Consider the following 15070-nt stretch of genomic DNA (forward strand, 5'->3'; position numbering starts at 1 on the left):
CTAGCTATTTACTTAGCCATAGTTTAAAAGTGGGCATTTCTAGTATTGGTTTGACAGTTCAATGTTGTCACTCAGGACCTGTGTTCTTCACACCCTTCTCCTTAGTCATCCAAAGCTTGTTGGTTTTTATTCTCAGCCATAAAGCATTACAGCCCAAAGATGGTGACCACATTCTCATACTCCAAAGTACAAAAAAGAAAATAAGGAAGTGATGTCAAAAATGGGGATATCTACTCACTCTTGTCAGAATCCCAGATATCTCCCAGGCCCAGCAGCCTCCTCCGGCTCCAATGGCAAGAATTGAGTCAAATGCCTACTTTTGGGCTTACCGTGGGCAGAGAAGAAAGCACTGCTATTAATGATCAATCCTGATGCATCCCATTTGGGGGTAGAGGGGCAAAAAGAACAGGAGACTGCTGGGTATGCAAGCAACATTTTCCAACTCTTCTGCTATGTTACATGAACCACACTAAACCCTATTTTCTTCAGAACCTTCAAGCTGTTAAGATTCTTCAATCCTTTCCTTTTTTTCTCTTGATATTTTACTCATTAAGCCTTTTCCTACAGAAAAAAAAACTATTTTTGCTTCAAATAGCCTATTAAAACATTTACTTTGACAACCAAAAGGTTTATTTCACTGACTTTTTACAAACTCACTTACTTTCTGCATTCTAATTCTTTTTCTTTGCAAAAATCCTGAGACATATCACATTTTCAAAAGGGAAACACATTTATTTTGTCACTTCCTTTCCACTCTTCATATATACGTCTGTTTCTGAGCTGCATTAGGAACTTCTGAGGCCAAGAACATGTCTTTTCTTCTTTTTATAATTGCCAGCAGCATTTCATAAGTGCTAAATGTACTTGACTTATCCTTTCCCTTTATGGTTAATCAGAAATATGTAAGCTTTAATAGGAAGCAATAGGAATCAGAATCTTATAGCCAAGAAGCACTGGTCTATTACAAACACCCTCTACTAACTTGTATATATTAAATTATTTGCATACTTGCTTCTTGCTGTCATTAGAACATCCCAGAACACCATGTATTTCATTCCACCCTTTTCTAACATCTTTCACAGAAACAAAGAAAGGAGCTGGGTTTCCATGGTAACAGAAGTATGATAGTTGGGGGTATCTGGGCATAAGTGAAATAACTCTGATTCAGTGGGGAGAAGAGGAATAAAGTTTTTCTTTTTTTCCTCTCCCAGCAATGCACTTCAGAAGCTAGAGACCCTGAAGTGTCACTGTACAGTGTTAAGTCTTCACAATCATACAGATTTACAGCTCTTGGGGAAAATTCGATTTCATTTCATCTCATTTTTATCTTGTCTTTCTCATAAACATGTAGACACAAATTTTTATTTCTCAGGTTACTCTCAGAATAGATCATTCATGCTGGGAATGATTAAGGATATGGAGACAGACACCCAACTCCCACCCAAATCTTCAAAATTCTCTACATGTCCTGACATCCTTTCTTATAGCAGCTAAACCTTCAACCAGCATTTCACATACAGACCACCATACAAGACAATGTATGTGTTTCTACTTACCTTTCTTTTGCCTCTTAGTGAGAAAAACCCACTTTTATGGCAGCATTGTGAATGAAAATTGAGGCCTGTCAGTATCAGACATAAGAGGTACAACTATCCTGAGACCTACAGTCTCTACACTTCTCCTGATCAAGGAAATCGGCATTGATGAAAGGTCAGGGAAGATAGCCGGAGAAAGGTCAAAAAGTTCTCTTATTCTCTATTGTCCTAAGTGGAGTGACAAAGGAGCAAACTCACTATCTGTCTGTGTGTGTGTGTGTGTGTGTGTGTGTGTGTGTGTGTGTGTGACAACTTCTACCAGATGCACTACAATCCAGAGCTGCTCAACTTCTAGGGACGTAAGAAATGAAACCAGTTGCTTAAGCTTACATCTGGACCCAGAACCCAAATGCAAATTTCTAAAATAAAGTAAAAATCACTGAACCTTTACTCCTTGCAAAGTGAAAGGCTTTTCAGCTGCACTGGAATGCAAGGCACTACCCAGGTACTAAACAGAGAGAAAATTTGGTGTTTCTTAACTCTGTTAACACCTCCCCCGCCCCCCCCCCCCCCAAAAAAGCCTAAGAAATTCTTATCACAATGCACAATTTGAATTTTAAAAGAGACAGACAGCCTGTTGGTTTGTTTGTAGCTGTTACTAAGCTAACGTAACCACAAATGAACACACATGTTTTACACAAAATGTAAGGCTTCTATAAACCTAGGTGAACACTGTGTTCTTCTATAAAATCTCTTGAAACATCCCTTCCAAAAAAAAAAGCTCAGATATGAAGCTTCATTTCATATCTATGTGAGCTCTCTTAATTTTAATTCACTTATTCACATTACTAGATTAGAATAAAATATCAGATCATCTTTAGTTTCAGTTATCTTAAAACATTCTTTTGCAAATTGCCTTCACTGCCAATTCTGGCAGCTCAGATATAACTTTTCGTATGTGATATAATCAAGAAATAATGACCGAGTTATATTCTACTACATATTTTGACAAGACACGTGTCCTCCATTATTTTAAACAAAAACTTGGTGTGTGTTATACTATAGATAGATAATGCAAATGTAAGTTATCCATTCTTATATAATGGAGCGAAAAAGGGCACTGCCAAATTGGAGTGCATCTATGTAGAAGTTTTGATAAGTGACAGAAAAGATGATAAAAGAACACCTGGTTTTTCAGGGAACCCAGATCAGAATCCCCTCTACACGACGACCTTGTGAGGAAGAAGAGAGAAGAGGTATGCCATGATAAAACATCAGAACTATAGAAACGTACCGTTCCCAAGAAATGTGACATAGCAATGGATGAATGCAGACTAGTTTGAGAAGGACATCGCTTACGGAAGGTAAATTCAGTAACAATTACAAAATATAATCCAGAATACTTGGGGCTATAACTTCTAAATTTGACGTTATGGGTAAGAGTGTGTAATTAACATCTAGCAATACAGAGAAACAGAAGGTAAGTTTTAGAACTGAACTGTAGGAGGGACGCACGGAGGACCCGTGCAGCTGCTGCAGTACGTCTCCTGAAGCACGGAAAAACGCCTCACCCTGCAGACAAAGGTCCCTGTTTTCTCCATTCATCACACAGTTCAGCCCACAGCCCTCAGCGCTATTTTCATGCTCGTCATTTAGGGAGGATGCCGCGGAGACAGAGTTAAAAGCGGCATTCACCACTCTCGCCTGAAAAGCATCTTGCTCCAGGTCCTCACCCTGGACTCCTCCCAAACCCCGCTAGTCCTGGGGCTGTCTCCACACTCCCCGCCCTTGGTGGCAGGGGAATCGCGAATTCTGGTTGGCTCAGCTCGAGCTTCGTCATTCGTCAGCTCACCTACGATTGGCTGGCAGCGCACGCGCAGGAGCAAACGCCCCGCCTGGCCGGGCAGTGGGAGGTGGGCCGGCTGTTCCTGCCACTAGCGGTTTTTCCCCCCCGATGGGCGGCTGGAGGGGGGGCATGGGAAACACGTGGTACGAAGCGAACCTCTATTGGCCAAGGACGGTAGCACGGGGTCCAGAGACGCGGTCTGGTTGGCTGGAATGAACCCCAGCTTCCTCCTGGTCTCCTAGCTGTCTGTTACTATGAGGCGCCCGAGGCCCTCTCCTGCGGTTCGGGGCTCCGCGCTCCCGGTTTTCCAAGCGCCCACAGTTGACAGGGCGTGGGAAGGGCTCCATTTCAGCCCAGCGCTGAAGAAGGGCGGGGCTGGGGGAAGGTGGCCCGATTCCCGGCGACGTCCCCGGGCGTGGGCCGGTTTTCTTAGTCTCTGGCCTTCGTCTCGGCATGGATTGCAGTGATCTGTCACCTCTTATTCAGTGTCCTGACCCTTAAAAGAGCGCTTAATTTTATTGTATTTATGTTTGGCCCCTTAAACAAAGCTCTCTGTGTTTATACAACTTAAAATTCAAGTCCCCCGGCATGCTGACAGACTGGGTTGTGTCGGGAAAGACCCTCATGCCAAGGCCGCCTTTTGGACCTTGCCGGTCTCTCCTTTTCCCTTCCCTCCTTAGATACTGCTGGAGGCTGCTTTGGTCCCTCTCTAACCTCTTGTCCCCGCCAAATTCTGAGCGTGGGATTCTCAGGTTGACGCGGTTCCCGGCGCAGGCGGACGAACTGCGCACGCTCAGTACGGCCGCCCAGAGGCGGGCCAGGGAGTGCGGGCCAGGAGGTTGTTGAGTGGCAGAGGTGGTTGTTTACCTAAGTGCGGGCAGAGGCTTCCGCCCCGCGCAGAGCCTCCCGGGAGCGCGCGGCCGGTCGCCTAGGCGACGGGAGAGCGGGGGCGGGGCTGCGCCGCCGGGGCCCCGCCCCTGGATGCCGAGCCCCGCCCCCGGCAGTGCTGCGGCTGGAGCGTGGGCTCGGGCGCGCGCTCCGGCGCCGGGGAAAGCGGCGGCGGCGGCCGGCGGAGAGCTGGGCGTGGAGGCGCGAGGGGCGGGGCGGGAGGACAGCACTGCGGGCCGGCGGCTCCGGCGGCTCCCACTCGCTGTGCGCTCTCAGTGCCCGCAGGCGCCTGCGGAGCCGCATTGCCGCTCGGCTCGGCCCATGCCCGCCGCCCCCTCCGCCGGCGCCCGGGGGGCTGCAGCGGCAGCGAGGCGGGAGCGGCCGCGTCAGGCGGCGGGGTGGGCCGCCGGGGCAGGGTCCAGGGACGCAGCGCGGCGGGCGTAGGTCTATGTCGCGGGCGGCGGCGGCGGCGACGGCCGCGGAGGGACGATGCGCGAGTACAAAGTGGTGGTGCTGGGCTCGGGCGGGGTCGGCAAATCCGCCCTGACCGTGCAGTTCGTGACCGGCACCTTCATCGAGAAATACGACCCCACCATCGAGGACTTCTACCGCAAGGAGATCGAGGTGGACTCGTCGCCGTCGGTGCTGGAGATCCTGGACACGGCGGGCACGGAGCAGTTCGCGTCCATGCGGGACCTGTACATCAAGAACGGCCAGGGCTTCATCCTCGTCTACAGCCTCGTCAACCAGCAGAGCTTCCAGGACATCAAGCCCATGCGGGACCAGATCATCCGCGTGAAGCGGTGAGCGGGCTCGGGGCGGGGGCGGGGGGCTTCGCGGGGCGGCCGGGCGGCCCCCGTCCCGGGGCCGGAGCGCCCTCTTCTTCCCGGTGCGCGGGGGTGGCCGTGGACGGAGGGAGCGATCTAGGAAAATGTCTCTGGGGTCTTAGGCTTTTATAATATTTTTTTCCATGTTGCCAGCATCACTATCATCATCTTGAGTCTCACATTGGAGTGCTTTGTTTGTTTTCACACCTCCAATTTTGCATCCCGCGAACCCGACGGCGCAGCTCTTTGTCTCATGGATATTATTAGTAGCGCTTGGGCAGAAAGAACCCCAAAGGAAACAAAGTTTAAAACTTGCAGAGAGGCTTGAGGGGTGAGTTGGTTTGTGATGGGAAGAGGGCAGCTGTGCAAGGATAGTGGAGACATGTTCAGACTGAACGAAAACAAAAAAAAAATCTACCTTTGCAATATTGGACAGCAAACATGACACATACAGTGTTGCGTCCTGTAAAAATGTCAAGTCGAGAGGAAAGAGACCTTGCTCATCTCATAAGCGATTGAATGGTGCCAAGACGTTTTAAAAATGAACTCTTCAATTAGGGTGAAACTTTAAAGACAGATTATCAGATTATTTGAAGACATCCTAACAGCGCCATGGGGTTGAGAGAATATTAGCATGTAGGAGATCAAATATGCCGTTCACATTAAGGAATACGGCTTAACTTTTTAAAAAATTTACCAGTAGCTGCCTTACCCCCTCCCCCTCAAAAAAAAAAAAAAAAAAAAAAAAGGAGGGGAAAAGAAGGCATTCCTGGAAACAAAACACAAGTTTCTTCAAAGTTGTGACAAGTATATTATCTTTTTTTTTTTTTTTGCTGTTTTAAAAGTATATTATCTAATGTAAAGTTAATGCAGCTAAGGTCTTTCCTAATATAAACTATGTTCTTTGGAAATATGGCTGGTAGTTTTAATGGCTTAAAATGTTTGTTTTTTTCTTAAATTGACTGCATTTTTCCCTATTTCAAACATTAGAAGTGTAATAATATCTTAGTTCAAAGTTTTAGCAAATTTTTCTAATTACTGTTTAATTACATATTACTGTTTTGTCTGGGTCTTAAAATTAGGTAATACTTGCTTATAATTTTGATATAGTATCTTTTTCCCCACATAATTCTGCCTATAACTTAAAATTAGGAGACATTTACAGAAAGATAGTTGTGGGTCTACTGTAGATACAACCACATCACAAGTCAGTTTGAGTTTACTCAGTGAGAAAGAGCAAGGACCAAGTCACGCGTACTCAAGGGGTGCTCAAGAAATCATTATCAGCGGTGGATTTTTTAAAAATGCTTTTATGGATTTTAGAGAGAGAGGAAGAGAGAAGGATGGGGTAGAGAAACATTGATGAGAAACATCAATCAGCTGCCTCCTGCACGCCCCCTACTGGGGATGAAGCCCCCAACCTGGAATCCAACTGGTGACTTGGTTCATGGGTCAGTGCTCAACCACTGAGCCACACTGCTGGGCACCAGCGGTGGATTTTTAATCCAACGTATGGATCAAAGGGGAGATCCTCTCCCCAAGACCACCGTCCCCATTAACCCATTAACTCATTGATTATATACTGTAATACCTAAACTAAAATGTTGAATATTATTTCTTCGATTAAATTTCAAACTAGAATAAAGTAGATCTTTTCATGGCCTCTGCTACTGTTTTAAAATATGAATCTGATAGCTTTTTACTTCTCCATTCTCATTTAACAGTGCGTTTTATTTTAACCCACTGTATCAAAAATATTATAATTTAGTTCTGGCCGGTGTTTCTAAGTGGTTAGAGCGTGGTTTGATTCTGGTCAAGGGCAAGTACCTGGGTTGCAGGTTCAGTCTGGGCCCAGTCTGGGCACATATGAGAGGGAACCAATCCATATGTCTCTCCCTCCTCCTCTCCCCGCCTCTCTCTCTAAAAACCAATGGAAAAAATATTCTTGGGTGAGGATTAACAAAATAAATATATAAAATATATTATCATTCAACATATAATCAATACTCAAAAATTGATGTATTTTACTTTCTTTTTCATACTAATTTTTCTTTTTTGTTTTTTTTTAAATGTATATTTTTTTTATTTTAGAAGAAGGGAGAGGGATAGAAAGATAGAAATATCAGTGAGAGATAAATATTGACAGGCTGCCTCTTGCACGCCTCCTACTGAAGTTTGAGCCCGCAACCCCAGCATGTACCCTGATCGGGAATCTAACTGTGACCTCCTCCTGGTTCATGGGCCAGTGCTCAACCACTGAGCCACACAGGTTAAACCATACTAATTTTTCAACATCCAGTGTGTTACTTACATTTGCGGAACATCCCGTTTCAGACCAGCCATGTTTTAAGTGCTCTAACAATAACTACATGTGGCTGCTGGCCACCATATTGGATAGTGCAGGTACAAATGTATATATTTTGGATTTAATGAGATATATTTTAAAGTGTCCAACACAATACTTGAACAAAGAAATTGCTCCAAAATTCCAGTTGTTCTTTTATTAATAATAACTTTGTCACCTTTAAATTTTATCCTTAATGTAAATGTAATATTATAGAAAATAAATTTGTGGTTGCATCTTTAATTTCTAGTGTAGACACGATGAGGCTACAAAGCAATTAAGATAAAAACAAGGTTTTGTTGGTCCTAGCCAGTTGGTTTCGTGGATAGAGCGTCAGCCTGCATACCAAAGGGTCTCGGGTTCATTTCCAGTCAAGGGCACATACCTGGATTGCAGGCTCCTCCCCGGCCCAGGCCCTGGCCGGGGCTCATGCAGGAGGCAACCAACCTATGTACTTCTCACATTGATGTTTCTCTCTGTCTTTCCTTCTCTCTTCCACTCTTCCTAAAAATCAATGTAAAAATATCCTCAGGTGAGGATTAACACACACACACCCACAAAAGATTTTGTTGGTGTTCTCTTAAAATACTTTTTCTTATTAAGGTCTAATGTTAAGGGGCAAAAGAATGAACATTTAACTTCAAGTCTAGTGCTAATGTATGGCCAAACAGTGGAAGAGAGCTTTTCAATTGTTATTGTATAGAAGGTTTTGCTTTAAAAAAAAAAATGTGAAACAGGCCAATACTCCTTTAAATATTTACAAGTGCACAGATATATACATATGTACACAATCGTTTTTCAAACCAAGTGGGCTAACTGAAAGTTACTATATAATTTACATGTTTTTTTTTTTTAACTTTGGATGAGATCACACAAGGAAGCGTGATAGGGATACAGAAAATGTTTCAAGTGGAATAACACTAGAATTCTTTCTGATTTCATAACTGCTTTTCTCATTCCTCCCAGGGTAAGCCATGGTCCAGACTTGAAGTATCCTTGAACAAGGCATGTTATTCTTAGGATAAAGCCCGGAATCCCCAACGTGACCTTCCCAGGCATGCAGAGTGCGCTCTTGGCCTTCCTGCCTTTGCAGCCTTACCTCTTGCAACATTCCTCATCCCTTAGATGCCAACACCCAGACCTTCTTTCAGTCTTTTCAGAGTCTGTCTCTGAGCTTTTCTTCTACTTGTGGAAATCCGCCTTTTGCAGAGTTAATTCCTAGACTTCCCCCTCAGGGAAGCTTTCCTCCTCCTCCTCAACTGAATAACTCCTTCCCATCTTCCCCCTCTAGATTAACTTCTTGCCTCACCCATCTCTCAACCACAGGTACTTCAGACTTCAGTGGCAACCTGTACTTCCCTCTTTCTGAGGCACTCATAAAGCTTAGTTATTTGTGTGGTGATTTATATACTGTTGATCATTAAACTCTGATGTGGGCAGCACAGCTACTGGTACATAGAGGAACATATTTTTATTGTCCTTTGGCCTCAGTTTCCCCAAACATTTTCATTTTATAGATGGAGGAAATGGTTCTTTAAAGTTCATTTTGCAGATGAGGTAGGTGATCTTCCTTCAGCTCTAACATTCTGTGAGAGTGCTTATATCTAGTTAGGGCAACAGGATCAGAGGTAAAGTTTAATATGAACCATAAAAAATCCAGAGCACAGGCCAGCATTGTGGCTCAGTGGTTGAGCATCAACCCATGCATCGAAAGGTCGCTGGTTCTATTCCTGGTCAGGACACACGCCTGGGTTGGGGGCTCAGTCCCTGATGAGGGGGTGTGCAGGAGGCAGCCAGTCGATGTTCTCTCTTATTAATGTTTCTACCATCTCTCCCCTCCCTCTCTCTCTCAAAAAAAAAAAAATCAATAAAAATATGTTTAAAAAAAATCAGGAGCACATCCATGGCTGGTGTGGTTCTGTTGGAGCATCATCCCGTGCACCTAAAGCTTGCCAGTTTGATTCCTGATCAGGCACATACCTAGGTTGCGGTTCAATCCCAGTCAGGGAGGCAACAGATCGATGTTTCTCTCTCTTTCCTTTCCCCTCTCTCTAAAGTTAGTACAACATATCCTTGGGTGAGGATTAAAAAACTAAAAATCAGGAGCACAATATTAGTGGGAAATGACATGGGAAATACATAGAATATGTTTGTTAGATATTAATGAAATAGACCAGGTTGGCTAAACCAGGAATTAATATAGAAGTGTGAGAGGAGGTAAGGCTTAAAAATGTGAAGTTACATGATAATAAGGTTGAAGACTTTGGACTTAATCTTAGAAGTCAAGGACCATTATCAAAATTATTATAGAAATAATAACATGGTGGTGATATGATATATGGCTTAGTGGCAATAGAACAGTCAGGAGGAATAGTTGTGAAATATTGTAATATTCTGTCGTTTCTACATGAAGTGTAAAGGTTCTGAATTAGCATGGTGTTTTTAGTAACAGAATGGATGGAATTAATGTTGTAAAGAATGAATTAAAGTGAATGGGAGAAGAAGAGGGAAAGGTCGGAAGTAACTGACATTTTGAAAATGAGTGAATAGAATTATGGCGGAATAGCTGGGGAAGATTATTTTAAGCTTTGGAGATAGTAATCATCCACATAGATCCACCTAATAAATAATTAGTATATTTGAGTAAAGCCTGAAACATCATTTATGTATGAATATAAAAGACTCAGGATGAGCTGTGTAGTTCAGATTTGTAGAGTGCATGAAATCTATTCTGTAGAGTCTAGAGATAGAAATGAATGAATATGGCCAGAAATAGAAATTAGAAATGAATATAGCCAGGGATAGAACTTGAAAGTTGTAAGCTATGTGGAGACTTCATACCTCGCAATAGGCTAGAAGGCATGGCGTGTTTTAAGATTGGGAAAACGGCTGGAAAAGGGTGGTTGCTTTGCACTACCGAAAGTGAGTTTCTATTTTTTTTATTATTAATATTTCTATATCATATAAGTGATTACTTTCAAAGGACACAAGTGATTTCACTTCTGCTCTTCAAAATAAGAAGCCATATAAAAACCTACTCTTAAAGTAGAGGCAGATTGCCAATTGATACACATAAATCTTGACCGGTAACATATTGGTGCTGTGAGCCAAAACCTGGGAACACATCAAATGATGTTTGTTTTAAGTAAGTGAACCTTCTGGAATCTGTCACCATTCCTTCCTCCAGAAACACCTCCTTGCCCAGTTTGATATCTCCAGGAACCAAAATTGTAATAAAAATCTGGGCCTCCAAAGTACAGAGCATACTAGCCATGAGTCACTTTTTACAACCCAATTTTTTTCTGAAAGGGAATGTTTTTTAAGTTCACTTTGCAGATGGAGTAGATGGTCTCCTTTCAGCTCTGACATTCTGTGAGTACTTCTATCTAGTTCCTTCACTGAGAGAAGAGGTAAAGTTTAACCAGTTAACTGCCACGCGTCCAAAATGGAAACCATCCCTACACGCCACGATATTTTGAATTTAATTTCAAAAATCTATTTACAATGAATATTATAGAAATAAATATATTACTCACAATTCGGATGTTCTTGAATATTTTCAGTTGAAAATCCTCATGATAACTGATTTTAAAGTCGGTCTATAGTCGCTTATGGCAGGCAAATGGTTAATATAAACCTTAAAGAACCAGCAGCTTGTGATCTGCAGGTCTTATCTTGTTAAGATTTGGTAATTATATTAATAAAGTCTATAATTAGGGGAATCATTATAATGACTTTTTAAGGAGAGGGGACAAAAGTAATTTAAATAACCAGCCAACCATTCTACTGCACACAGTCAAAAACATCACCTGTCCCTGCACATTGATAAATCCTCTGACAAGAACAAGTGAGGGATTTGAAAGGTGACGTGGCTGACCATTGAATGAGAAATATTCAGGCCACTGAGCAAGTTGGGTAATGTTGACTTTCTCGCTCTCTTTTAGGAAAAAGTTGGATAATTACTTAACAGATAAACATTAAGGAGGAGATGGAGGAACTGATAAAATGTTTCTAGAGGATACAACCAATGGAAGTGCCAACAAAGTTGGAAAATGTTTCATTTCAGTAATTTCTATATGCTATTTTCTTTGAAATTACATATGGCACATAAAAATGCATAGATTATACTTTCATGCACATTTCTAAGCAGCCATCTTTAAAACCATGTATACCATACTTAATTTAAGGTGTGTTTTTTTCAAGGATAATTTATTTTTACACAGTTCTTCTCTTAGCCATTGTCTTCAGAACCGAAGTCCCTGGGGAAGGATGTGTGATTCTACACTTAGGGTTTCCTTTGCTTCTGTTTCAATTTTGCCCTGTTATCTGTTTCTCTCCACCTGTTCTGACCTACTGTGTGTGTTTGTTTTTGTGATTGTATGTTCTTAGTTTTTTTTGGCCTATTATATAACAAGAGTTATAAATTCTTTAAATTATTTTTGGAAAATATTTGAGTGTGTATATGAGTAGACTTTTAAATGAGATCAAACTGATGGACACAGAATAGTAACAAAAGTAAAAATTAAAGATAATATTCCTGTAGGAAATATATCATGAAATTTTAGTGGTGTGCAGAAATATGCCATATATATTTGCCTTTTTATTTACTTGTTACTTTGACAGTTGTGGTTCATTATATTAAAAATTATTCTCAGCCTGACAGGGAAAAGTTTCTTAAACATACATTTATGCTTTATCAGATCAAACTGAGTCTTTCAGTAGAATAGTATCAATAAATGTTAATGCTATAATTTTAGACATCTGCATTTTAATAAAAAGTATAAGTAAAATATACATATATTGGTAAAGTTTAAGGTTATAAAATACTTAAAAGTAGCTAACCTCTAGTTGCTACAATTTTAACATGATATATACCGAACATAATATTTGAATAAATGTAACTTGAGACTTCTAAAAGATTGAAACCTTTTTTAAAATATCAGACCTAATACAATAGCCCAGTTATTTTCCCTTTTATTCTTGTAGGAAAACATTACCCGGACTTTTAATAAATTTCAGTTAAATTAAGCGTCACTGCTATGAAATAATATTTTTTTAAGCCTGTGAGTCAAAATAAGGTTACTGGGTATCTGAATCAAATGCCAATACATACTGTATTGAAGTCATGGTTTGGGAAGTCCAGAAACAAAGCAACAATTGGAATCGAACCTGGGACCTCTGGTCCGCCATTGGACGCTCTATCCACTGAGCCAACCAGCTAAAGTGTGACTTTTGAGAAAGTATTTATTACTGTTTGTTGTGCATGTTAGAAATGTAAGGACATACTTCTGTAATTTTGTTTGTTCTGATAAGGCAGGATAGCACTTGTCTTGTGAAAATTTAGAATAGGAAAAGGGCTCTTGTTCAGACTAGTATGTGATTGCAGGGATTCTCTAGTACTGCAACAGGTTGCTGAGGGGGTTTTGGAAACTGATGTTTTGAAGCGGTTTGCTGCATCTGTCCAGGAAAATATATTGATTCAGCTCTCCCTATAAGACAGTAAAAATAGATGAAGATAACTATACTTATATATGTATTAAAATCAATTAGTAAAATCACCCAAGAGAAACATTGTAAACCTTTACTTAAAACATTTAGTATTACTTCTCACGCTTTCCTAGGAGTATCCCCTTAAAAATTAATAATTCAGATGTGGAAATCCTACATTATATTAATAATTCAGTACATATTAGTATTTTCTTCTTTACTAGGTATCTTTGCAACTCTCCAAATATAAAATCTTAGAGTGTTTTCTGTTTTTGCATGGAGAGTTCTAAATTCATCCTACCCTTAACTTAGTTCTCCAATGACCATAACAAATACTATATATATAATAATTGCTGTAATTCAGTGTTTTATTTAATTGTGCATATTGGTCTAATCTCATCGTTGAAGACAGTTAAGCGTTACTGTCATTAAAGCTGAGCTCCAGCACATATTATATAGTTAGGGTCAAGTTAACGTCATCTGTCTCTCAATTTCCTCATCTGTAATATAATGTAATAAACAATGAGGTACTGAATGTAAAGTGTTTCTTTACATAGGAGCTCTAAAATATCAGTAAAAAATGTTTCACCAAAATTTAGATAAATAGGATTGAAGTCCAGGCATTTATCTGACTTTATAAAACAGTGTACTACCTCATGATTTCTTAGGAATGAGACTCAATTGCCTTATAAATTATATAGCTAATCTAGTATTTCAATTCCATTTTTTCCTTTGCTTTCTCCTCTTTATCTGAAATGATAGTAGAGTATGTTAGAGAACTTAGTGCACAAACACTGATTGCTTTGAGTCTTTCTCTTGCCCTGGAGACTGTTGGCTTTAAATGATGACAATATGTTTTTGTGGCTCACAGAAAATGGTGATGATTTTTTATACATATAACTTAAATATTAAAAATACTTTATAAAAAGCAATCAGGCATAAATATTAAATATTTGCTAAATGACAGTTTTCTTTTTAATTGTTGATAGTATTACAGATGTTTCCCATTTCCTCCCTTTTTACCCCCCTCTGTCCGACCCCCACCCCACCCTAGGTGACATTTTTCTTTTTAAAAATGTTGATTTAGACCTTTTTAAAATATATATTTTTATTTTTATTTCAGAGAGTAAGGGAAGGGGGGGAAAGAGATAAAAATATCAGTGATGAGAGAGAATCATTGATCAGCTGCTTCCTGCACACCCCACACTGGGGATCAAGCCCGCAACCCCAGCATATGCCCTGACTGGGAATTGAACCATGACCTCCTGGTTCATAGGTCGATGCTCAACCACTGAGCCATACCAGTTGGGTGATTATAGACCTTTTTATAAATTCCAAAAATTGCATGGGATGAAGGTAATGTTAACAGTCTTGATGGATATATATAGTAATGTGTTGACAAGGTTTTTAATAAATTAATTCCAGAAGAAGTTTTATCTGTCTGTGTATAGAAGTCATCACTGTCAGCATCAAATACTATGGCTGAAGCCGCATCATTTGTATAACATTGCCCTGGGCATTACGCAAAATAAGTACAAAATAACTATCTGACAGAAATGTACTATAAATAAATATATATTTGACATTGTGGAGTTAATTATATATCTACACAGGGTGTGTCCAAAAAAATACATACACACTTTAGCAACTGATAGCTTAATTCTAAAAATGAAATACATTTAACCCTTTGCGGTCGTTTGTCTACTCTCACCACAACAGCAAGGAACGGTACGAATCTTAACTCTATTCATTCATGTATCAGTTCATAATTTCTCTGAAAGCTCTTAAGTGTCTAAGCAACCTTGTCATGAACCAAAACATTGCCCCGACAAATCGGAGATATCGAAACTCAATATAAACAAACGCAGTCGTTCCACACTTGCCATGCAAAACACCATGGCGAGTCAGTCGCCTTTTGAGAGTGAAGAAATCGACAAGCTTTGGAGATACTTCGCAGAATTTCAAATAAAGCGTTACAAATTACGTTTAACTGTAATTAGGCATCCTCGCTTGTTAAGATATTTCAAAATAATACTCCAAAATGGCAAAAAGAAAGTTACCGAAAGAAGTGTACTGTGAATCTGAAAGTAACGAAGAGTTTAATTTTGGCACCTTGAATACTGACTCTGACGTAGAAAGTGAT

General features: G+C 40.7%; 1 protein-coding gene across 1 annotated transcript in view; it reads left to right on the forward strand.

The window, feature by feature from the left end:
* Positions 1 to 4439: 4439 nt before the first annotated feature.
* RAP2A (RAP2A, member of RAS oncogene family) overlaps positions 4440 to 15070 on the forward strand; it is a 29760-nt gene continuing 19129 nt past the window's right edge. Inside the window, exon 1 of the mRNA XM_059684987.1 lies at positions 4440 to 5072. Within this exon, the coding sequence (XP_059540970.1) occupies positions 4759 to 5072 (314 nt within the window). The 5' untranslated portion in view covers positions 4440 to 4758. The remainder of the gene's footprint in view (positions 5073 to 15070) is intronic.

This window comes from Myotis daubentonii, chromosome 2, assembly GCF_963259705.1.
Source record: "Myotis daubentonii chromosome 2, mMyoDau2.1, whole genome shotgun sequence".
In the NCBI taxonomy this organism is placed as follows: domain Eukaryota; kingdom Metazoa; phylum Chordata; class Mammalia; order Chiroptera; family Vespertilionidae; genus Myotis; species Myotis daubentonii.